The following is an 18,365-nucleotide window of genomic DNA, read 5'->3' as shown; positions in this document are numbered from 1 at the left end:
ACATTGGGAACAATTTCAGAGAGGACACGGATGGGGCAAAGGTTATCAGAAACACTCCCTAAGGGCTTCCAGCCTATAAAAAAGGCTGACAAATCTTTTGGACCCTGTTTGTTCAAAGTCATTTGAAGATCTAATCTAGTGATTCTCAATCAGGTGCAATTCACCCCTCAGGCAGTATTTGCCAATGAGTGGAGACATTTTTGGTTGTTACAACTTGGTGGGTGGGGGGAGGGGACGCTACTGGCATCTAGTGGGCAGAGGCCAGAGATGCTGCTCAACAATGCACAGAGGAGCTGCCACAACAATCGTCCAGCCCAAAATGTCAACAGTGCCACAGCTGAGAAACCTTGATTCAGTTTAATGATGGGTCAATCACTTTTTAAAACCTTGGATTTATATAACCAAGTAGCCCTTTCGATAACAGTTATTTCAAATATGTTCGAACTGCTCCAAGCAGTAGAGCATGCCTCAAACCAGAACCACAGATGTGGGGCAGGTCCCAGGCCTATCTCAGGCAAACCTATCTCAAAAGAGCAGTCCAGGCCTTTCCATGCTCAGAGGTATCCAGGAGACCTCCTCAAAGGCCCAGGTCTTAAGCAATGAATTATACTTTCAAAGGGCTGCTTATCAAGTTTTAAACCTAAACAGCCAAACAAAGCTTTCTTAAAGTACAGCATTTCTTAAAATACTAACCAGTTAAGTTTATTTGAAAGACTCGCATAAGGAATGGACATTTCTTTTCACATAAGGAAAGAAAATGCAAAAAAAAAAAGTCTACAACAGGAAACTACTGCTAACCACATACACTTCTGGTATATGCCAAACAAAATCCAAAGGTATATATACATATATATCTCCCATCTATAAATGCCACCCTTTTTTCCACATGGCCCCTCCAAGCCGAGAGGCCCATTGCTAGTGCTATCACCAAATTCCCAGGCTCTATCTAACACTTCAAGAAAGGTTCAGCTGTCTTACTCTGAAAATACCTCAAGACAGTTATTGTTTAAGTAAGTTTGGGCCTTTAAGACCACAACCCACAGGTCCCTTCCTAAAAGGCAAGGCTGAAAAGGAAAAGGGAGTTTTTCCCCCTTATCTTCATCACACAAAGAGAAAACAATTAAATGTAAATTATCCAAAAATCTATCACCCAAAGACTCCTAGTATTTTGATGTATAACCTTCTAGAATTTTCCTAGACAAATATATTCATACAAGCTTTTTTTTTTTTTTAATAAAAATGGGACCATACCCTAATACCGTTTTCTGGCCTCTTTTCATACAGTAATATATCTGTTTTCCTACAAATCCACAGCTACACCGTCATTTTTCTAGCAGCATAATATTCAATTACATGGTTGTACCCTTTAATTTTTTTTTTTTTTTTTTAAGTAGCCTTCTGTTGGGCTTTTGACTGTCTTCAGTATCTCGTTATAATCCTGGAATGACTACCTTTGTACCCATATCCTTTTCTCAGTTGCCCAGTTTTTTCCCTTAGAATAAATTCTCAGAAATGAAATTGCTGGCTTTTTAACGTTTTGGTTTCATACCGCACCAAACTTCCCTCCTTGAATTTTGACAACTCATCCTGTCACCAGCAGCCCATGACAGTTGTTCCTCCATCCAGAAGGGGATGCAGAGCTGCTCTGAGACATACAGTCCCACTGAAGGAAGCCATCTACTCTCACTCAGCACCCTGGACTCTGACGATGCCCTAAGATGGCAACATTCTGCCAACACAGACTGATCCCTTAATTAGTTTTGAGCTGGGAACCAACAACTCAACAACAGTCGATGCCAAGTGTCAGCTGTTTCTAATCTAACCCCATCCATTTGGATGGAAACGTAGCTCAAAAACCCACAGGCCATTTGTGCTAAACAGAACGCCTTGTGGTGGAGGAAAACCGCTCCGTGGCCACAGCCAATACTCTAATTTAAGGCAAATCCATTGATGAACATGCTTCTGTCCGTACCCCAACCCGACCAGGACGCTCCTCCATCTTCTAACCTCAGGCTCCAGCTCCAGCCCACCTCTCCTCAAAGCTGAGGTCTACAAGGGTTTGCTGCCTGGAGTTTTGGTGGCTGTGGGCTTGTAGGCAAAGGAGAAAACCCAAGAGGAACTTACGTAGAAGTGAAAATGCAAGAAGTGGGCCAGCACTCTGGGGGCCACGTCAGGGAAGGTGGCCAGGAGTGTCTGGAGGTAGACCTCCAGATCCTTCTCCCTCTTTTCCACCAAGCTCCTGGAGTTTTTCCCAATTATCTTTTTGGGCGGAAGCAAACTTTTATCGATCTTCCTCTCTGCGACGAGCTGTAAGCAAACATAATGTCAACCACAGACCAAGAGGTTCCGTAACTGTGCAAGGCCAAGGCAACCAGCCTGAGGGCAGGTGCTTGTTATGACTTCCACAGCCCCTCCTGGCAGTAGTACCAGAATTAATGATCAAACTGCTGCACCTGGGATTTGGCCTCAAGTTTAATTAGCACTAGAAATACCAATACAATTCCAGATGAGGAGTTCCATCCGGAGGCTTTGGAGACATTCAGGAAAATAATACCTCAAGGCCCCTAAAACCACCATCTTCTCCAAACCAGAACAAAATACTTGTGCTGCAAATGACCCAGAGAAAGGCAGCTCTCTCCACACGCAAAGAAAGAAATGGAATCACAGTCAGATATTAAAGCATAGGTTCTGGAATAGGTATAGTCAGATGGAACAAGTTCAAGCCTGTTCCCTCCCCAGGAAAATGTCCCGGCATCTCACATCCAAGCTACAACTGACAATCTTAAAACTAAAGTTCAAATATGCTCCTTGCACACTGTCTTATGCAAGGGCTGAACTCCCAGGATCCACCAGTTTTTTTGCCAGTTACATTAATAAACCAGTTTATTAATGTAACTGGCACAGTGCCTGTTTTGCCCTAAAACAAGCACAATGGGAGCTTGGCCTAAAAGCCCCCAAGCCCTGAGACACAGGACCCCAGCTCTCAAGGGTTACCTTTTCATGTAGGTCATGGAAATCGCTGTAGCGGTGCTTGACTGTCCACTCATGGCTGCCATCAGTGACCTGGATGATGTAAACCTAAAAGGAAAAACCGATAGCCCTTGCCCAGCCGGCAGTAAGGAAAGTGCCACCCTACCCTCAGCGATAGCTGTAGCACACCCAGACCCCCCCAACCCCCAGGCCAAAGTTAAGCTGCTCTTGCCCACCAGCTTCTGCACCTGACCCTTACGAGCAGCAAGGCCCCCTCTCCTCCATGGCCCTAGCACTGGATCTGGCAGGCACATGGGATAAGTCTGAGCTCTATCCAACAGTGAGAAACAGAAAAGGTGGCTATCATATCAAGCCATCTCTTTAGTTTTTTAACTCCAGCCTCATGTAACTCAAAGCCCAATCCAACCTGAGCTGCAGGAAAGGAAGGCCATTCCTTCTAAGAGAGGCAAAACAGGGTCAGGTTTGGCAGGACCAGCTTTTCTGCTGTAATTCTTTCCCAGGTGCCCTGACTGTATCCTAGAATCAAGTCCCTTTCCAACGCTTTCAGCTGCTTCAGGGCTGTGATTTCTGCTGCTGAGCCAGGAGTCAAGGCACTAAGAAGCTGATGGGGGGGGCGGGGGGAAGCAGTGATGGACAATTAAGCCCTATCAGAAGGGAACAGGCCGTGGAGTCAAGGAAGACCTGTGTTCAAAGTCTGGTTCTGCCATTTCCTGGCTATGGTTTATGTATGTCACTTATATAAGTGACTGGGAGCCTTAAGTTGTCTGAGCCTCAGTTCCTCCATCTTAATATCTGCTAGGTTTAAGAATCAAAGGTAATGCACACAAAATGCTTTGTAAAGGGCCTGACATGTAGCAAGCGTTCAACCAAAGGTAGGTGTGTTAATAATACTCAAATCAGCATACCCGGACAAAAGGACACGAAACGGTACCATCCAGTCCGCCTGGATCACCACCTCCCCCCACACCCATTCAGAGGAGGGACTCAGCCCTGTGCAATGAGGAGGCTTTTTGGAGCTAACCCTCCAGCTGCATGCGGTGCACGCGTGACGGCCAGCCAGCCAACAGCTCAGAGACCTCAACCCTCACCTGGATGAGGCCCCCTGGTCCTAGGGTCCCGCCCCTCTCTGCAGGATGCAGGGAAGGGGGAGGAGAAAATAATCAACTCTGCTGAAACCTCCCGGGAGGAGCAGCCATTTCTCCAGGGCCGGCCTGTTGCTCCAGGATCCGCCCCCAGCCCCTCTCCACAGCCTGGCAGCTTCCCTCCCCCTCTTCCCGCCCAAGAAAGGAGAAAGAACCAGAAAAATGACCCTCAGGAGGAGAGTTAGGATGAGGGCCAAGGGGGTGGGGTGAAGGCAGGGCCAAAGCCCCCACCCACCCCCCCACCCTCCGAGAACAAAGGACAGGAGGCTGGGAGGTGCTCAGGATGCCCCCACCTTGGGGCCAGTCCCTGCTAGGCAGCCTCCCGAGGCCCACAGGCCTGGTGCCCAACCCCATCCAGACCCAGGAAGGCCTCCACCTCCATCACAGTCCGCAACTGCCCCCCTTTTCTGTCCTCCATCTCCCCCACAGCCTTGAAGCGTATGTGGGCGGTATGCTGCCCCAACTCACCGGCACACTCTAAAGCCACGAAGAGCCCTAAGGCTCCTGGGTCTCGGCCTTTCAGCCCTGAGCCACCCCCTCAGTTCCCGGGGTCTGCGCCCCACCCCTCCCCCATTCTTGTCTCTGCCTCAGCGCGAAGGCCCCAGATCCCTCCTTCACTTTTTGAGCAAATCTCAACTGCAACCCCCCCCACATCAAGGCCCCGCCCCTTCTCCTTCTTCACGGCCTGCACCGCCCTGACACTTTCCCCTGATTCCATCCATAAAAGCCCCCACTCCTTAATCCCCCTTCTCCGGGACACCCTGTCACGTCCTCCCAGGCCTGCGCCCCTCCAGGCCTAGAGGATCTAGAGGGGCCTCCGCCTCCACCTGACTCCCCTCTTCCGCAGACCCCCTTTATCCCCTGATTCTCCTCAACCCTAGCCTCCTTTTCTAAACGCGTACCCTTCCCAAGCCCCATCCCTGGGCCCGACCCCAAGACCCTCTTTCCGGAGCTGCGCGGCCCAGGCCCCTTCCCCAGATTCCGCCATCCCAGGCCCCCTCCTCAAAATCGCAGCCCGCCTACCCCCAGCTCCCCAGTTGCGGGGCTCAGACGCCCTCCCCAACACCCCCGACTCAGACTCCGGGTTCCAGCCGCCACCTCCAGTTCGGGCGCCCGAGCCCCCAGCACACCGTATACGTGTCCACGAGCTCAGAACCCACGACGCGCGCCTCCTTGGCCGGCTCGGCCTCCCGCTCGGGACCAAAGCTGCGCGCCGCCGCCGCCATGTTCCGGGCTCGGTCGCTGTCGCCGCCCGGCGCAGACTGGCAGCAGCAGGGGGCGGGGTCAGCGTCCCACCGCCCCCAGGCCCCCGCCGCCCCCCGCCCCCGCCGCGCGCCGTGCAGCCATCTTGGCCCCGCCGCCTTCTCGCGCCCCCGCCCCACTGCCCCCTTCGCGCGTAATTGACAGCAGCCGCCAGCGGCGCGCGTGCGCAGGACGCCGGGGACTGTCTTCTTGCGTAACCGGTACCTGCGTGGCACCGCCTGCCGCGCTCTTTGCAGCGTGGGAGAAACTGAGGGCCCATGCGGGGACTGCTCTGGGCACTGCCGCTAGGTGCCCAGGAAGGGAGGTGCGATGGCCCCGCACCTTCCATGCTACCCGAAGCAAGTCACTGCCACGCCTGGCCTCAGTTTCCCTCTCCAGATAAGAGACAGTAACCACATCTCACCTGGCTCTTGGGCTCATTCCCTGGAGGGCACAAGAGGGTTGAGAGAGAAGGAAGATCTGATCTGTGCCTGGAGTCCGAGCAGGACAGAATAACTCTGGGCTATTTCTTAACCTCTCCGAGACTCGGTGATCTCTGTCACATGGGCTTCTAGAGAATTGCGTGGGTTAATCCATGCAATGCCTGTCAGGCAGGGCAGGGAACTGGTGTAGGCTCTGTGTGAAGGAGGTGAAGGGTTAGGTGGAAGGAAGGGATATGTGCTGGCCATCTGGCACAAGACCCCCAGATGGTGTCCTACCAGAGCTCACGATGAGGGGGCAACAGCCTGGTCCTGGACCCAGGAACTACAGTACTGGAAAGGGGAAGCACAGAGAAGCAGCCCTAACTCAGGGGAAGACCCAGGTCTAGAAAAGAGAGGTGGTAACGGAACTGGAGGGGGAGAGTCTTACACAGATGGGGCATCTGTTGGTGTGTCAATATTTGTTGAATGACTGATTGAGTGCAGTCAAGCCTAGAGCTAGTACTTTTCTCCCTGTGGAGATGAGAGGTCTTGGGCATGGCTCCTCTGGCACCCTTGGCAGAAGGGCTCCAGACCACACTCTCCTGAGGTAGGTCAGTGCCTTCCTTCTCCACCAGTTCCATAGCACCATACTCTGAGCTTGGCATTCGAGGCTTCTCTTGGCACGGTCCTACACTCCCAGCCTCTTCTTGCATGCTGCTGCTCCTACTCCAGAGAGGTTTAACTTAAGGCAGGAGCTACCAAGTCAGACAGACCTTGAGCAAGTCGCCACCCCCCCAGGAGCCTCACCCACCTCCCTGGTTGGATAGGAGTTGAGCTAATGTGTATAGGGGCCTGGCCTGAGGCCCACTACATTGCAGCTCCTGTCCTGTTCTGGGCTCACGTTTTCACTCATTAAAACCTTTCCAGAGAGTCCCCTGGGGGAATGGGGGACAGAGGAAAAGAGACCTGCTCCTTGTAGCCCTTCATCGGCTCCTTGCCCTGGGCAGAGGACACAGGACTCAGGCCAGTGTGAGATCACCAGAGCCGGTGGGAGGGAGTGGAGGATACTGCAGGCAGGGGTGGGCTGGGCGGGGAATGAGATGGGGCAGGGCTATTTAAGCCCAGGGCTGCTGGCAACCCCAGCAGCCTGCCCTGTGAGCCGCCAGTATGGATGACATCTACAAGGCTGCGGTGAGAGATGGGTCTGGGCAGGGCTGGGGTGGGTGGGCCCCCCACTGGGGGCTCATTCAGCTCGGGATGGGGGTGCAAGATCACCCCCAGGAGGTGGTGGGGACCCAGGAGAGGACCCACATACTTTCAGCCCAGGCCTTCAAGGGGACGGTGGGTCTGGTGTTCCCGGGTGTGGAAGGAGTGAGTTTAGGGTCTGCGGGAGCTGTGCAGGGTGGTGGAGGAGGATGTCGAAGCTTTCGCATCACGTCTAGACCTGTCTCCAAACGTCTATAGTCTGTGTCATTGTCTCCAGGCCACATCTCTCTGCGTTGGTGTCTCTGGTCGCTTTCCCAGTCTCTTTGTTCCTCCTAGGCTCTTCCTCTGTGGCTCTGTCGCTGTTTCCCTGCCCCCCATCTCTGTCCCTCACATTCTGCTTCTCACACACTCCCAATCCCCCACCCCCTCCAGTCCCCTTGACTGGCTGAAGATGCTGTGGAGGGTGGGACAGGGGTTGTGAGAAGGGGGCTGCAGAGCCAGAATCCTGAGCTGGAGAAGGGGCTTTGAAGTTTGAGGCAGGGAGGGAGGGACTGGGAAGAAGGAGCAGAGCACTGGGGCCCCAGCCCCCATCCGGCCTGGCAGGCTCAGGGCTCAGTGGCTTAGCCAGGGGTAAGGGCTAGCGGGTGGTCACCCCAAGTCCCTGCTGGGGCCGCTGAGGGGCTTCAGATGCTATTCTATCTCTGGAGGGGGCGTGTTGCTGACCTACCCCCAGCACAGAGACAAGGACATCCGACACAGACAGCTGTCCACAAGGGAACCCCTCCCTCAGCCCTGGGAAATGTGGCCCCATTCCTGGGCAGGGAAGGGCTATGGCTGGCTATAGGGGTGCCCCTGCCTATCCTGCAGGAGTCTGTGGAGCTGGGGGGGGGAACATCAGCCCTCCACCCTGTGCCCATACAAGGCCTGGCAGGGCCAGGGACTAATTTTGGCTCCTGAGGCACCAGCAGGCCAGGGGGCCAGATAACGCTGCCCCACCCCTGCATGCCAGAGTCCCCAGAACAATCACCAGGTTTAACTTTGTCCCCTGTTAAAAATAGCCCAGTGGCCACCCTGGTCAGGTTACAGTGGGCGGCTTTGCCCACCCCCACACTGGTTTTATTGTTCCAACCTGAGGGACAGCTGTCTCTCAGGCCACCCAGCTTGGGTTTCGGTGGGGGGTGGGGGCGAAAGGGCGTTGAGTGGTCACTGACTATTGTTACTCAGGGTCACCTTAGTCCTGGAGGGGGTGCCCACTTGTCACCCTGGTCCTGAGCCCAGTCTCAGTGAGGCCAGCTGGGTCACCTCAGGATTCTGGGGACTAGGAGGGAGAACTGAGGCCTCTGCTCTGTGACCTGGGAATGGCCTGCCTCTTCCGGGCTTCAGTCTTCCCACCTGTGGAATGGGTTGGTTTCCTCGACAGCAGTTAAGGCCTGAGCCTGGGTCCTGAGACCTCTTTTCCTCTCTAGGTAGAGCAGCTGACAGAAGAGCAGAAAAATGGTGAGTACCCCAACACGCATGTGGGGGAACAGCAGAGCCGGGCTGGGGGAGCATGAGGACCCCAGGCTGGAGGCCAGAGGCTGGGGTCCCTCTCCCTGTGACCTCAGAGGTCTCAGAGGGAAGTGGGCAGGTTAGCAGGTGGCCCTAGGGGTCTGGCCTTCCAGGTTCTTGGCTGCTGAGCCCTGGCTGCTCTGTTTCCCCTCCTCTCCTATTGGACGCAGAGTTCAAGGCAGCCTTTGACATCTTCGTGCTGGGCGCTGAGGATGGCTGCATCAGCACCAAGGAGCTGGGCAAAGTGATGAGGATGCTGGGGCAGAACCCCACACCTGAGGAGCTGCAGGAGATGATTGACGAGGTGGATGAGGATGGTGAGCCCCTTTGCCCCCCCGCCCCGGCCCCAGACCCATAGTGCCCCGAACTCTCTGGGGACCTGCATCCTGGCTCTGCCACTTATTACTCTGTGCCCTTAAAGGAGCTGTTTAGCCTCTCTGAGCCTTGGCCATATCATCTATAAAATGGGCACAATGACCACACTCGTCTCACAGAGTTGCTATGAGGATGCAGTGAGAACAGTGGGGTCTAGTGTCAAGGGCAGTGCCAGCCATTCTGACCGTTGCTCTCTAATGGCTGTGCTGCCCACCCCCCCAGGCAGCGGCACAGTGGACTTTGATGAGTTCTTGGTCATGATGGTTCGGTGCATGAAGGATGACAGCAAAGGAAAGTCTGAGGAGGAGCTTTCTGACCTCTTCCGCATGTTTGACAAGTGAGTGTGTGACCCTTGACCTCTGACCCTGACCCTAGCAGAGCTGGGCAGAGGGGGACAGTCTTGTGACCTCGAGGTCTCAGTCTCCCGTTCTGTGCAATGCGGGATGAGATGCCCCATCTCCCAGTGGCCCTTCCTTACTTCCCGGGGTCTTGAGCAGGGCTGCCTCTTCCCCTCTCCCTGCCCCTACCATGGGCTCTGAGGCCCCCCTCACCCAACTGGCAGAAACACTGACGGCTACATCGACCTGGAGGAGCTGAAGATCATGCTTCAGGCTACGGGTGAGACCATCACAGAGGACGACATTGAGGAGCTCATGAAGGATGGTGACAAGAACAACGATGGCCGCATTGACTATGACGGTGAGTAGGGGTGTGCTGAATCCCCACTGCCCATGCCCTGCCCAGCCCTGACCTCTGACCTATGCCTGCCCCTCTCTCACAGAGTTCCTGGAATTCATGAAGGGGGTGGAGTAGACACCGACCTTCTCCCAGAGCTGCCTGTGCCACCTTCCAACTCCAGCCGGGCCCTGGGGTTAGGGGCAGGGGGCTAGGGTCCCCAGAATGTGAACTTGGGTGTGTCCTTGACCACGGGCCCTCCCTGACTACCTCCCCCAGCCCTGTCCTAGGGAATGCAAATAAAGCCCTGCTCCCTGGAGGCCTGGTGTCTGGCTTTCATTCCCTAATCTTCACTAGGGTCCATTCCCGTCCTGACCATTTCTGTCCCTGTCCCAGAACCTGTGCTCTCACCACCCTTGCACACCACCTTCTGCAGGAGGGGTTAGGTTAGATCAGAGACTACCATGCTCCATACCCACCTGGCTCCCTTCTATAACTGCTGGTACCCAGGCCCCGTCTCCAGCAATTCCACACCTGGAGTCTGTGGTGGCCCAGGAATCTGCATTTCACAGGCTCCTGGGGGCCATGGCTTTAGTCAGCCAGTTGGCAGCCAAGGGGTCCTATACTTGGAGAGGGCAGTCACTCAGCACCAGGCTAGGCCCTGGATGCCACTTGGCATGGCTGCCATGGCTCCCTCTCGCTTCTGGTTGGGAAGAAGCAGGGCACTGTGGGGGCTCAGCGGGCCTGTGGCTCCAGTCCATCTGCCCATTCACCTGGATTTCCTGCCGGCGATGTTGACTCCCCGGGACCGAGGGGCATATCGTCTACTCCCCTTGCCCATTTGACAGGTAAGGACCCTGGGGCCCAGAGAGATTCAGGGGCCTGTCAAGTTCATCCAGTGAGTCTGGGGGAGAGTAGAGCCACCTGGCTCCCAGCCGAGGACTCTGTCTGATGGAACAGATCCTGATGGGCATGATTTCCAGTTCCCGTGAACCTCACGGCTCCAGCAACCCACTTTCCCTCCCTGGCAGGGAATGGAGGCATGGGGTCTTGTGGCTCTCAGCTTACTGGGGGCACCCAGGCCAGAGCTACAGCCAGAACAGTGAAACTGGCCTTGGGTAGATGGGGGGCTGCAAGGAAGTGGAGGTGTCAGCAGTGGTGCTTGCAAGAGGGACAGCTGCCACAGCGCCTAGGCTCCAGCCAGAAGGTCAGCAGCTGCCCGTACTCCGCCCAGCCACTCCACAGCCTCCCCACCTGTGCCCCAGACTTGGCGTTCCCCAGAGAGGCCCAGCATTCCGGAGACAGTCTTGGAATTCTGAAGATGCCTCAGTGGAGGCCAGAGCTGCCTGGTTCCTGGAGAGAGCAGGGGTCGGGGAGAGGAGAGGGGTCCCCTCAGTCCTGCCCTCAGGAGCTGGAAAACTCAAGGACCTACATGTACACCCAGGAATGACATCTCAAGAGAGGAGGCAAGGCTACATTGGGTGGCACCACGAGCCAGTGTACCATTCCAGGGTTTAGTCACACCTCTACTATGTGTCCAGTGCTGGCTGAATGCTGGGACCCTTCAGAGCGAGGCCCAGTCCCTAATTTTGTGGAATTTATAGTCAACTCAGGAAGACAAAGAGGGAGATGAGTGCAGTGAGGAAACCAACATAGTGCTAGAATGGGGACCGGAGAGGAGATGAGGCTGGTGGGGTAGGAGAGACCCTGGGTGAGCAAAGGGCCCAAGGACCCAGGAAGGAAGGAAGGAGGCATTGAAGACAGCTGATGGCCCTGGAGCTGGGGAAGTTGGAGGCCCCGAGGCCTTGGCCACCTGGACACAACGGTTTCACTGGAATGGTGGGATGGGAGCTCAACTAAAAAGGGCCAAAGGAGTGAGGCAAGGTAAAGGGGAGACGGCAAGTGTGGACAATACTGGTGAAGTTTTGCAAGGGCTCAGGGAACAGAGAGTTGAGTTGGAGCTGAGGGGAGATGTGGAGTTCGAGGAAGTTCATTTAAGAAGCTGGGTCAGGGAGTGGCCTGTATGCTGATGGGAGCAACCTAGTGAAGCTGGAGAAGGGTTAAAGCAAGATGTGGAGTAGAGCTGCAGAGGATGAGCAGCTAGGGTCTCCAGGAGTGCGTCAAGGGCCTGGTTATAGCTCTGGGACTGGACCCAAACTGGGCAAGCAGAAAGGGGGGCTTGAGGCAGGGAGGGAAGAATTGTGGCAGGGGGGATGCTGAGCACAAGGTGGTATCAGAGGAGGAATGTTCTGAATGGAGATGATGAAGGTCACATCCTCATTGGTTGTGACTTGGAGGATGGGTGGCTGAGGTGGGGGGAGGAGGACAAGGACTGCAGAGGCCAGGGGCTCCCAGGGCGTATGGGATGCTGATGGGATCAGGGAAGGAGAAAAGGAAAGCCCCAAGAGTCAAGCCCTCTGTGAACAAAACAGGAGGATGACTGGGCCAGCTACAAAGTATAAGGGGGGCGGCGGCTGGTGCCTTAAAGAAGGGGTCCACAGGTAGGAAGTCCTGTGAGATTTTCTCAATATCTCTGTTCCAGAATTAGGTTGGTGGAGGAGGGACCGAGGGCGTCCATTCCTTCCAGGCATTTCCACCCCAGAATTCTAGCTAGGAGAAGCTGGGCTGTGACCCTTTATATGCCCACCTGGGGGCACATGGTGCATGACAGTACACATCACACATGTGTACAGCCAAGGGCTGACAAGTTCCCACTAGCACATGCCATTGCGCTCCCCTACATGCATCACCCAGTTCTGACTGTTTTGCTCTGTTCAGTCCTCTCCATTTCTTCTGGGCTGTGTCATCCTTTGCCTAGGTAGTGCTTCCTCCATGAAGCCCCCCTTGATTTCCTCCACCAGAAGCAAGCACTGGATGCATGTAAATCAATGAAGTTAGAACACTCCCTCACACCAAACACAACAATAAACTCAAAATGGCTTAAAGACTTAAAAATAAGCCATGACACCATAAAACTCCTAGAAGAGAACATAGGCAAAACATTCTCTGACATAAATAGTAGCAATATTTTCTCAAATCAGTCTCCCAGGGCAAAAGAAATAAAAGCAAAAATAAACAAATGGGGGGACTTCCCTGGTGGTCCAGTGGTTAAGACTCTGCGCTCCTGGTGCAGGGGGCCTGGGTTTGATCCCTGGTCAGGAAATCGCAGACCGCAACTAAGAGCCCGCATGCCGCAACTAAGACCTGGCACAGCCAAATAAATAAACATTTTAAAAAAATAAACAAATGGGACCTAATCAAATTTATAAGCATTTGCACAGCAAAGGAAACCATAAATAAAACAAAAAGACAACCTATGGACTGGGAGAAAAAATTTGCAAACGACACGACCAACAAGGGCTTAATTTCCAAAGTATACAAATAGCTCTTACGACTCAATATAAAAAAAAAAAAAAATCAAAAAATGGGCAGTTCCTAGAGTGTCTTCCAGCAAACGATGGCAAACATAATATAAACACTACTTGCAGAAGAGATCTTTTATTAGTTCTTAGAAAGGCCTTCATTTCCTTCCAGGCTCATCACTCTAACTGGGAACCTGCTGATGGTTGGGAGTGAAGCAAATAGGTCAGAACAGTAAACACCAGGTTTTCGAAATATGGTTATGCTTCTAGTGGTAAAATAATTATAAGCTGGAACCTTAAAGCATGCTTCCGTTTACCCCCAGGAAGAATTGTACTATTACAGAGTGATGCTAGATTAAGACTGGAGTTTTAAATGATTGAATTGTGTCTCTCTTGAAGTGGTGCCACTTTATCTCTAGAGATCGGGAGAAAATAAAATTTCATTTCATATTTTAAAAAAAAAATGGGCAGAGGGGGCTTCCCTGGTGGCGCAGTGGTTAGGAATCTGCCTGCCAATGCAGGGGACATGGGTTTGAACCCTGGTCCGGGAAGATCCCACATGCCGTGGAGCAGCTAAGCCCATGCGCCACAACTACTGAGCCTGTGCTCTAGAGCCTGCGAGCCACAACTACTGAGCCCACGTGCCATAACTACTGAAGCCCGCATGCCTAGAGGCCATGCTCTGCAACGAGAAGCCACCGCAATGAGAAGCCCGCGCACCACAATGCAGAGTAGCCCCCACTCTCCACAGCTAGAGAAAGCCCGTGCACTATAAAAACCCAATGCAGCCTAAAATAAATAAATTAAAAAATAATAATAAAATAAAATTATTTTTTTACAAAATGGGCAGGAGACCTAAATAGAAATTTCTCTGAGAAAGACATATAGATGGCCAAACAGGCACATGAAATATGCGAAACATCACTAATTATTAGAGAAATGAAAATCAAAACTACAATGAGGTACCACCTCACACTGGTCAGAATGGCCATCATCAAAAAGTCTACAAATAGTGGTACATGTATACAATGGAATATTACTCAGCCATAAAAAAGAATGAAATAATGCCATTTGCAGCAACATGGATGAAGCCTGAGATTGTCATAGTTAAGTAAGTCAGACAGAGAAAGACAAATATCATATGATATCACTTATAGGGCGAATCTAAAAAAATGGTACAAATGAACTTACTTACAAAACAGAAATAGAGTCACAGATGTAGAAAACAAACTTATGGTTACTGGGGGAAAAGTGGGATGGGGGATGGATAAACTGGGAGATTGGGGTTGACATATACACACTACTATATATAAAATAGATAACTGATGAGGACCTACTGTATAGCAAAGAGAACTCTTCTCAATGCTCTGTAATGACCTATATGGGAAAAGAATCTAAAAATGAGTGGATATATGTATAAGTGGTAGTTTCTGTACAGCAGAAACTAACACAACATTGTAAATCAGCTATACTCCAACAACAACAAAAAATTTTTTTAAGTCTACAAATAATAAATGCTGGAGAGGGTGTGAAGAAAAGGGAACTCTTCTACACTGTTGGTGGAAATGTAAATTGGTGCAGCCACTATGGAAAATAGTATGGAGGTTCCTTAAAAAACTAAAAATAGTTACCATATGATCCAGCAATCCCAATCCTGGGCATATATCTGGAAAAGATGGAAAACTAATTTGAAAACACATGCAGATAGCCTCATCCACCAGAGGGCAGAAAGCAGAAGCAAGAAGAACTACAATCCAGCAGCCTGTGGAACAAAAACCACATTCACAGAAAGATAGACAAGGTGAAAAGGCAGATGAAGGAACAAGATAAAACCCCAGAAAAACAACTAAATGAAGTGGAGATAGGCAATCTTCCAGAAAAAGAATTCAGAATAATGATAGTGAAGGTGATCCAGGACCTTGGAAAAAGAATGGAGGCAAAGATCGAGAAGATGCAAGAAACGTTTAACAAAGATCTAGAAGAATTAAAGAACAAACAGAGATGAACAATACAATAACTGAAATGAAAAATACACTAGAAGGAATCAGTAGAAGAATAACTGAGGCAGAAGAACGGATAAGTGACCTGGAAGACAGAATGGTGGAATTCACTGCTGCGGAACAGGATAAAGAAAAAAGAATAAAAAGAAATGAAGACAGCCTAAGAGACCTCTGGGACAACATTAAATGCAACCAGATTCGCATTATAGGGGTCCCAGAAGGAGAAGAGAGAAAGGACCCGAGAAAATATTAGAAGAGATTATAGTCGAAAACTTCCCTAACATGGGAAAGCAAACAGCCACCCAAGTCCAGGAAGTGCAGAGAGTCCCATACAGTATACACCCAAGGAGAAACACACCGAGACACATAGTAATCAAATTGACAAAAATTAAAGACAAAGAACAATTATTGAAAGCAGCAAGGGAAAAATGACAAAAAACATACAAGGGAACTCCCATAAGGTTAACAGCTGATTTCTCAGCAAAAACTCTACAAGCCAGAAGGAAGTGGCATGATATACTTAAAGTGCTGAAAGGGGAGAACCTACAACCAAGATTACTCTACCCGGCAAGGATCTCATTCAGATTCGATGGAGAAATCAGAAGCTTTACAGACAAGCAAAAGCTAAGAGAATTCAGCACCACAAAACCAGCTTTACAACAAATGCTTAAGGAACTTCTCTAAGTGGGAAACACAAGAGAAGAAAAGGACCTACAAAAACAAACTCAAAACAATTAAGAAAATGGTCATAGGAACATACATATCGATCATTACCTTAAACGTGAATGGATTAAATGCTCCAACCAAAAGACACAGGCTTGCTGAATGGATACAAAAACAAGACCTATATATATGCTCTCTACAAGAGACCCACTTCAGACCTGGGGACACATACAGACTGAAAGTGAGGGGATGGAAAAAGATATTCCATGCAAATGGAAATCAAAAGAAAGCTGGAGTAGCAATACTCATATCACATAAAACAGACTTTAAAATAAAGAATGTTACAAGAGACAAGGAAGGACACTACATAATGATCAAGGGATCAACCCAAGAAGAAGATATAACAATTATAAATATATATGCACCCAACATAGGAGCACCTCAATACATAAGGCAACTGCTAACAGCTCTAAAAGAGGAAATCGACAGTAACACAATAATAGTGGAGGACTTTAACACCTCACTTACACCAATGGACAGATCAACCAAACAGAAAATTAATAAGGAAACACAAGCTTTAAATGACACAACAGACCAGATAGATTTAATTGATATTTATAGGACATTCCATCCAAAAACAGCAGATTACACTTTCTTCTCAAGTGCGCACGGAACATTCTCCAGGATAGATCACATCTTGGGTCACAAATCAAGCCTCGGTAAATTTAAGAAAATTTAAATCATATCAAGCATCTTTTCTGACCACAACGCTATGAGATTAGAAATGAATTACAGGGGAAAAAAACGTAAAAAACACAAATACATGGAGGCTAAACAATACGTTACTAAATAACCAAGAGATCACTGAAGAAATCAAAGAGGAAATCAAAAAATACCTAGAGACAAATGACAATGAAAACACGACGATCCAAAACCTATGGGATGCAGCAAAAGCAGTTCTAAGAGGGAAGTTTATAGCTATACAAGCCTACCTCAAGAAACAAGAAAAATCTCAAATAAACAATCTAACCTTACATCTAAAGGAACTAGAGAAAGAAGAACAAACAAAACCCAAAGTTAGCAGAAGGAAAGAAATCATAAAGATCAGAGCAGAAATAAATGAAATAGAAACAAAGAAAACAATAGCAAAGATCAATAAAACTAAAAGCTGGTTCTTTGAGAAGATAAACAAAATTGATAAACCATTAGCCAGACTCATCAAGAAAAAGAGGGAGAGGACTCAAATCAATAAAATTAGAAATGAAGACGGAGAAGTTACAACAGACACGGCAGAAATGCAAAGCATCCTAAGAGACTACTACAAGCAACTCTATGCCAATAAAATGGACAACCTGGAAGAAATGGACAAATTCTTAGAAAGGTATAACCTTCCAAGACTGAACCAGGAAGAAATAGAAAATATGAACAGACTAATCACAAGTAATGAAATTGAAACTGTGATTAAAAATCTTCCAACAAACAAAAGTCCAGGACCAGATGGCTTCACAGGTGAATTCTATCAAACATTTAGAGAAGAGCTAACACCCATCCTTCTCAAACTCTTCCAAAAAATTGCAGAGGAAGGAATACTCCCAAACTCGTTCTATGAGGCCACCATCACCCTGATACCAAAACCAGACAAAGATACTACAAAAAAAGAAAACTACAGGCCAATATCACTGATGAACATAGATGCAAAAATCCTCAACAAAATACTAGCAAACAGAATCCAACAACACATTAAAAGGATCACACACCATGATCAAGTGGGATTTATCCCAGGGATGCAAGGATTCTTCAATATATGCAAATCAATCAATGTGATACACCATATTAACAAATTGAAGAATAAAAACCATATGATCATCTCAATAGATACAGTAAAAGCTTTTGACAAAATTCAACACCCATTTATGATAAAAATTCTCCAGAAAGTGGGCATAGAGGGAACCTACCTCAACATAATAAAGGCCATATACGACAAACCCACAGCAAACATCATTCTCAATGGTGAAAAACTGAAAACCGTTTCCTCTAAGATCAGGAACAAGAGAAGGACGTCCACTCTCACCACTGTTATTCAACATAGTTTTGGAAGTCCTAGCCACGGCAATCAGAGAAGAAAAAGAAATAAAAGGAATACAAATTGGAAAAGAAGAAGTAAAACTGTCACTGTTTGCAGATGACATGATACTATACATAGAGAATCCTAAAGATGCCACCAGAAAACTACTAGAGCTAATCAATGAATTTGGTAAAGTTGCAGGATACAAAATTAATGCACAGAAATCTCTTGCATTCCTATATACTAATGATGAAAACTCCGAAAGAGAAATTGAGGAAACACTCCCATTTACCATTGCAACAAAAAGAATAAAATACCTCAGAATAAACCTACCTAGGGAGACAAAAGACCTGTATGCAGAAAACTATAAGACACTGTTGAAAGAAATTAAAGATGATACCAACAGATGGAGAGATATACCATGTTCTTGGATTGGAAGAATCAATATTGTGAAAATGACTATACTACCCAAAGCAATCTACAGATTCAATGCAATCCCTATCAAATTACCAATGGCACTTTTTACAGAACTAGAACAAAAAATCTTAAAGTTTGTTTGGAGACACAAAAGACCCCAAATAGCCAAAGCAGTCTTGAGGGAAAAAAACGGAGCTGGAGGAATCAGGCTCCCTGACTTCAGACTATACTACAAAGCTACAGTAATCAAGACAATA

General features: G+C 49.4%; 2 protein-coding genes across 12 annotated transcripts in view; one reads left to right on the top strand and one right to left on the bottom strand.

The window, feature by feature from the left end:
* The window catches only part of LOC133095480 (nischarin), a 69,099-nt gene extending 63,639 nt beyond the window's left edge, over positions 1–5,460 (bottom strand). For 10 of the 11 annotated variants that reach the window (XM_061196934.1, XM_061196937.1, XM_061196939.1 and 7 more), the window contains exons 1-3: positions 5,264–5,460; positions 2,995–3,078; positions 2,125–2,307 (exon numbers count right to left, since the gene is read on the bottom strand). In XM_061196934.1, coding sequence (XP_061052917.1) covers positions 2,125–2,307; positions 2,995–3,078; positions 5,264–5,359 — 363 coding nt within the window. In that variant the 5' untranslated portion in view covers positions 5,360–5,460. The remainder of the gene's footprint in view (positions 1–2,124; positions 2,308–2,994; positions 3,079–5,263) is intronic. The other variant, XM_061196946.1, reaches the window with a different exon arrangement.
* Positions 5,461–6,958: 1,498 nt separating this feature from the next.
* TNNC1 (troponin C1, slow skeletal and cardiac type) lies at positions 6,959–9,739 on the top strand. Its single transcript, XM_061197479.1, has 6 exons — positions 6,959–6,988; positions 8,470–8,500; positions 8,722–8,868; positions 9,149–9,263; positions 9,489–9,625; positions 9,708–9,739. Exons 1-6 carry the CDS (start codon positions 6,965–6,967, stop codon positions 9,737–9,739), a joined length of 486 nt encoding a protein of 161 aa, XP_061053462.1. The 5' UTR covers positions 6,959–6,964.
* The last annotated feature ends 8,626 nt before the right edge of the window (positions 9,740–18,365 follow it).

Source organism: Eubalaena glacialis, chromosome 7 (assembly GCF_028564815.1).
Source record: "Eubalaena glacialis isolate mEubGla1 chromosome 7, mEubGla1.1.hap2.+ XY, whole genome shotgun sequence".
Lineage (NCBI taxonomy): Eukaryota > Metazoa > Chordata > Mammalia > Artiodactyla > Balaenidae > Eubalaena > Eubalaena glacialis.
Note: the sequence above shows the minus strand (reverse complement) of the source record. Positions and strands in the feature narration are given on the sequence as shown.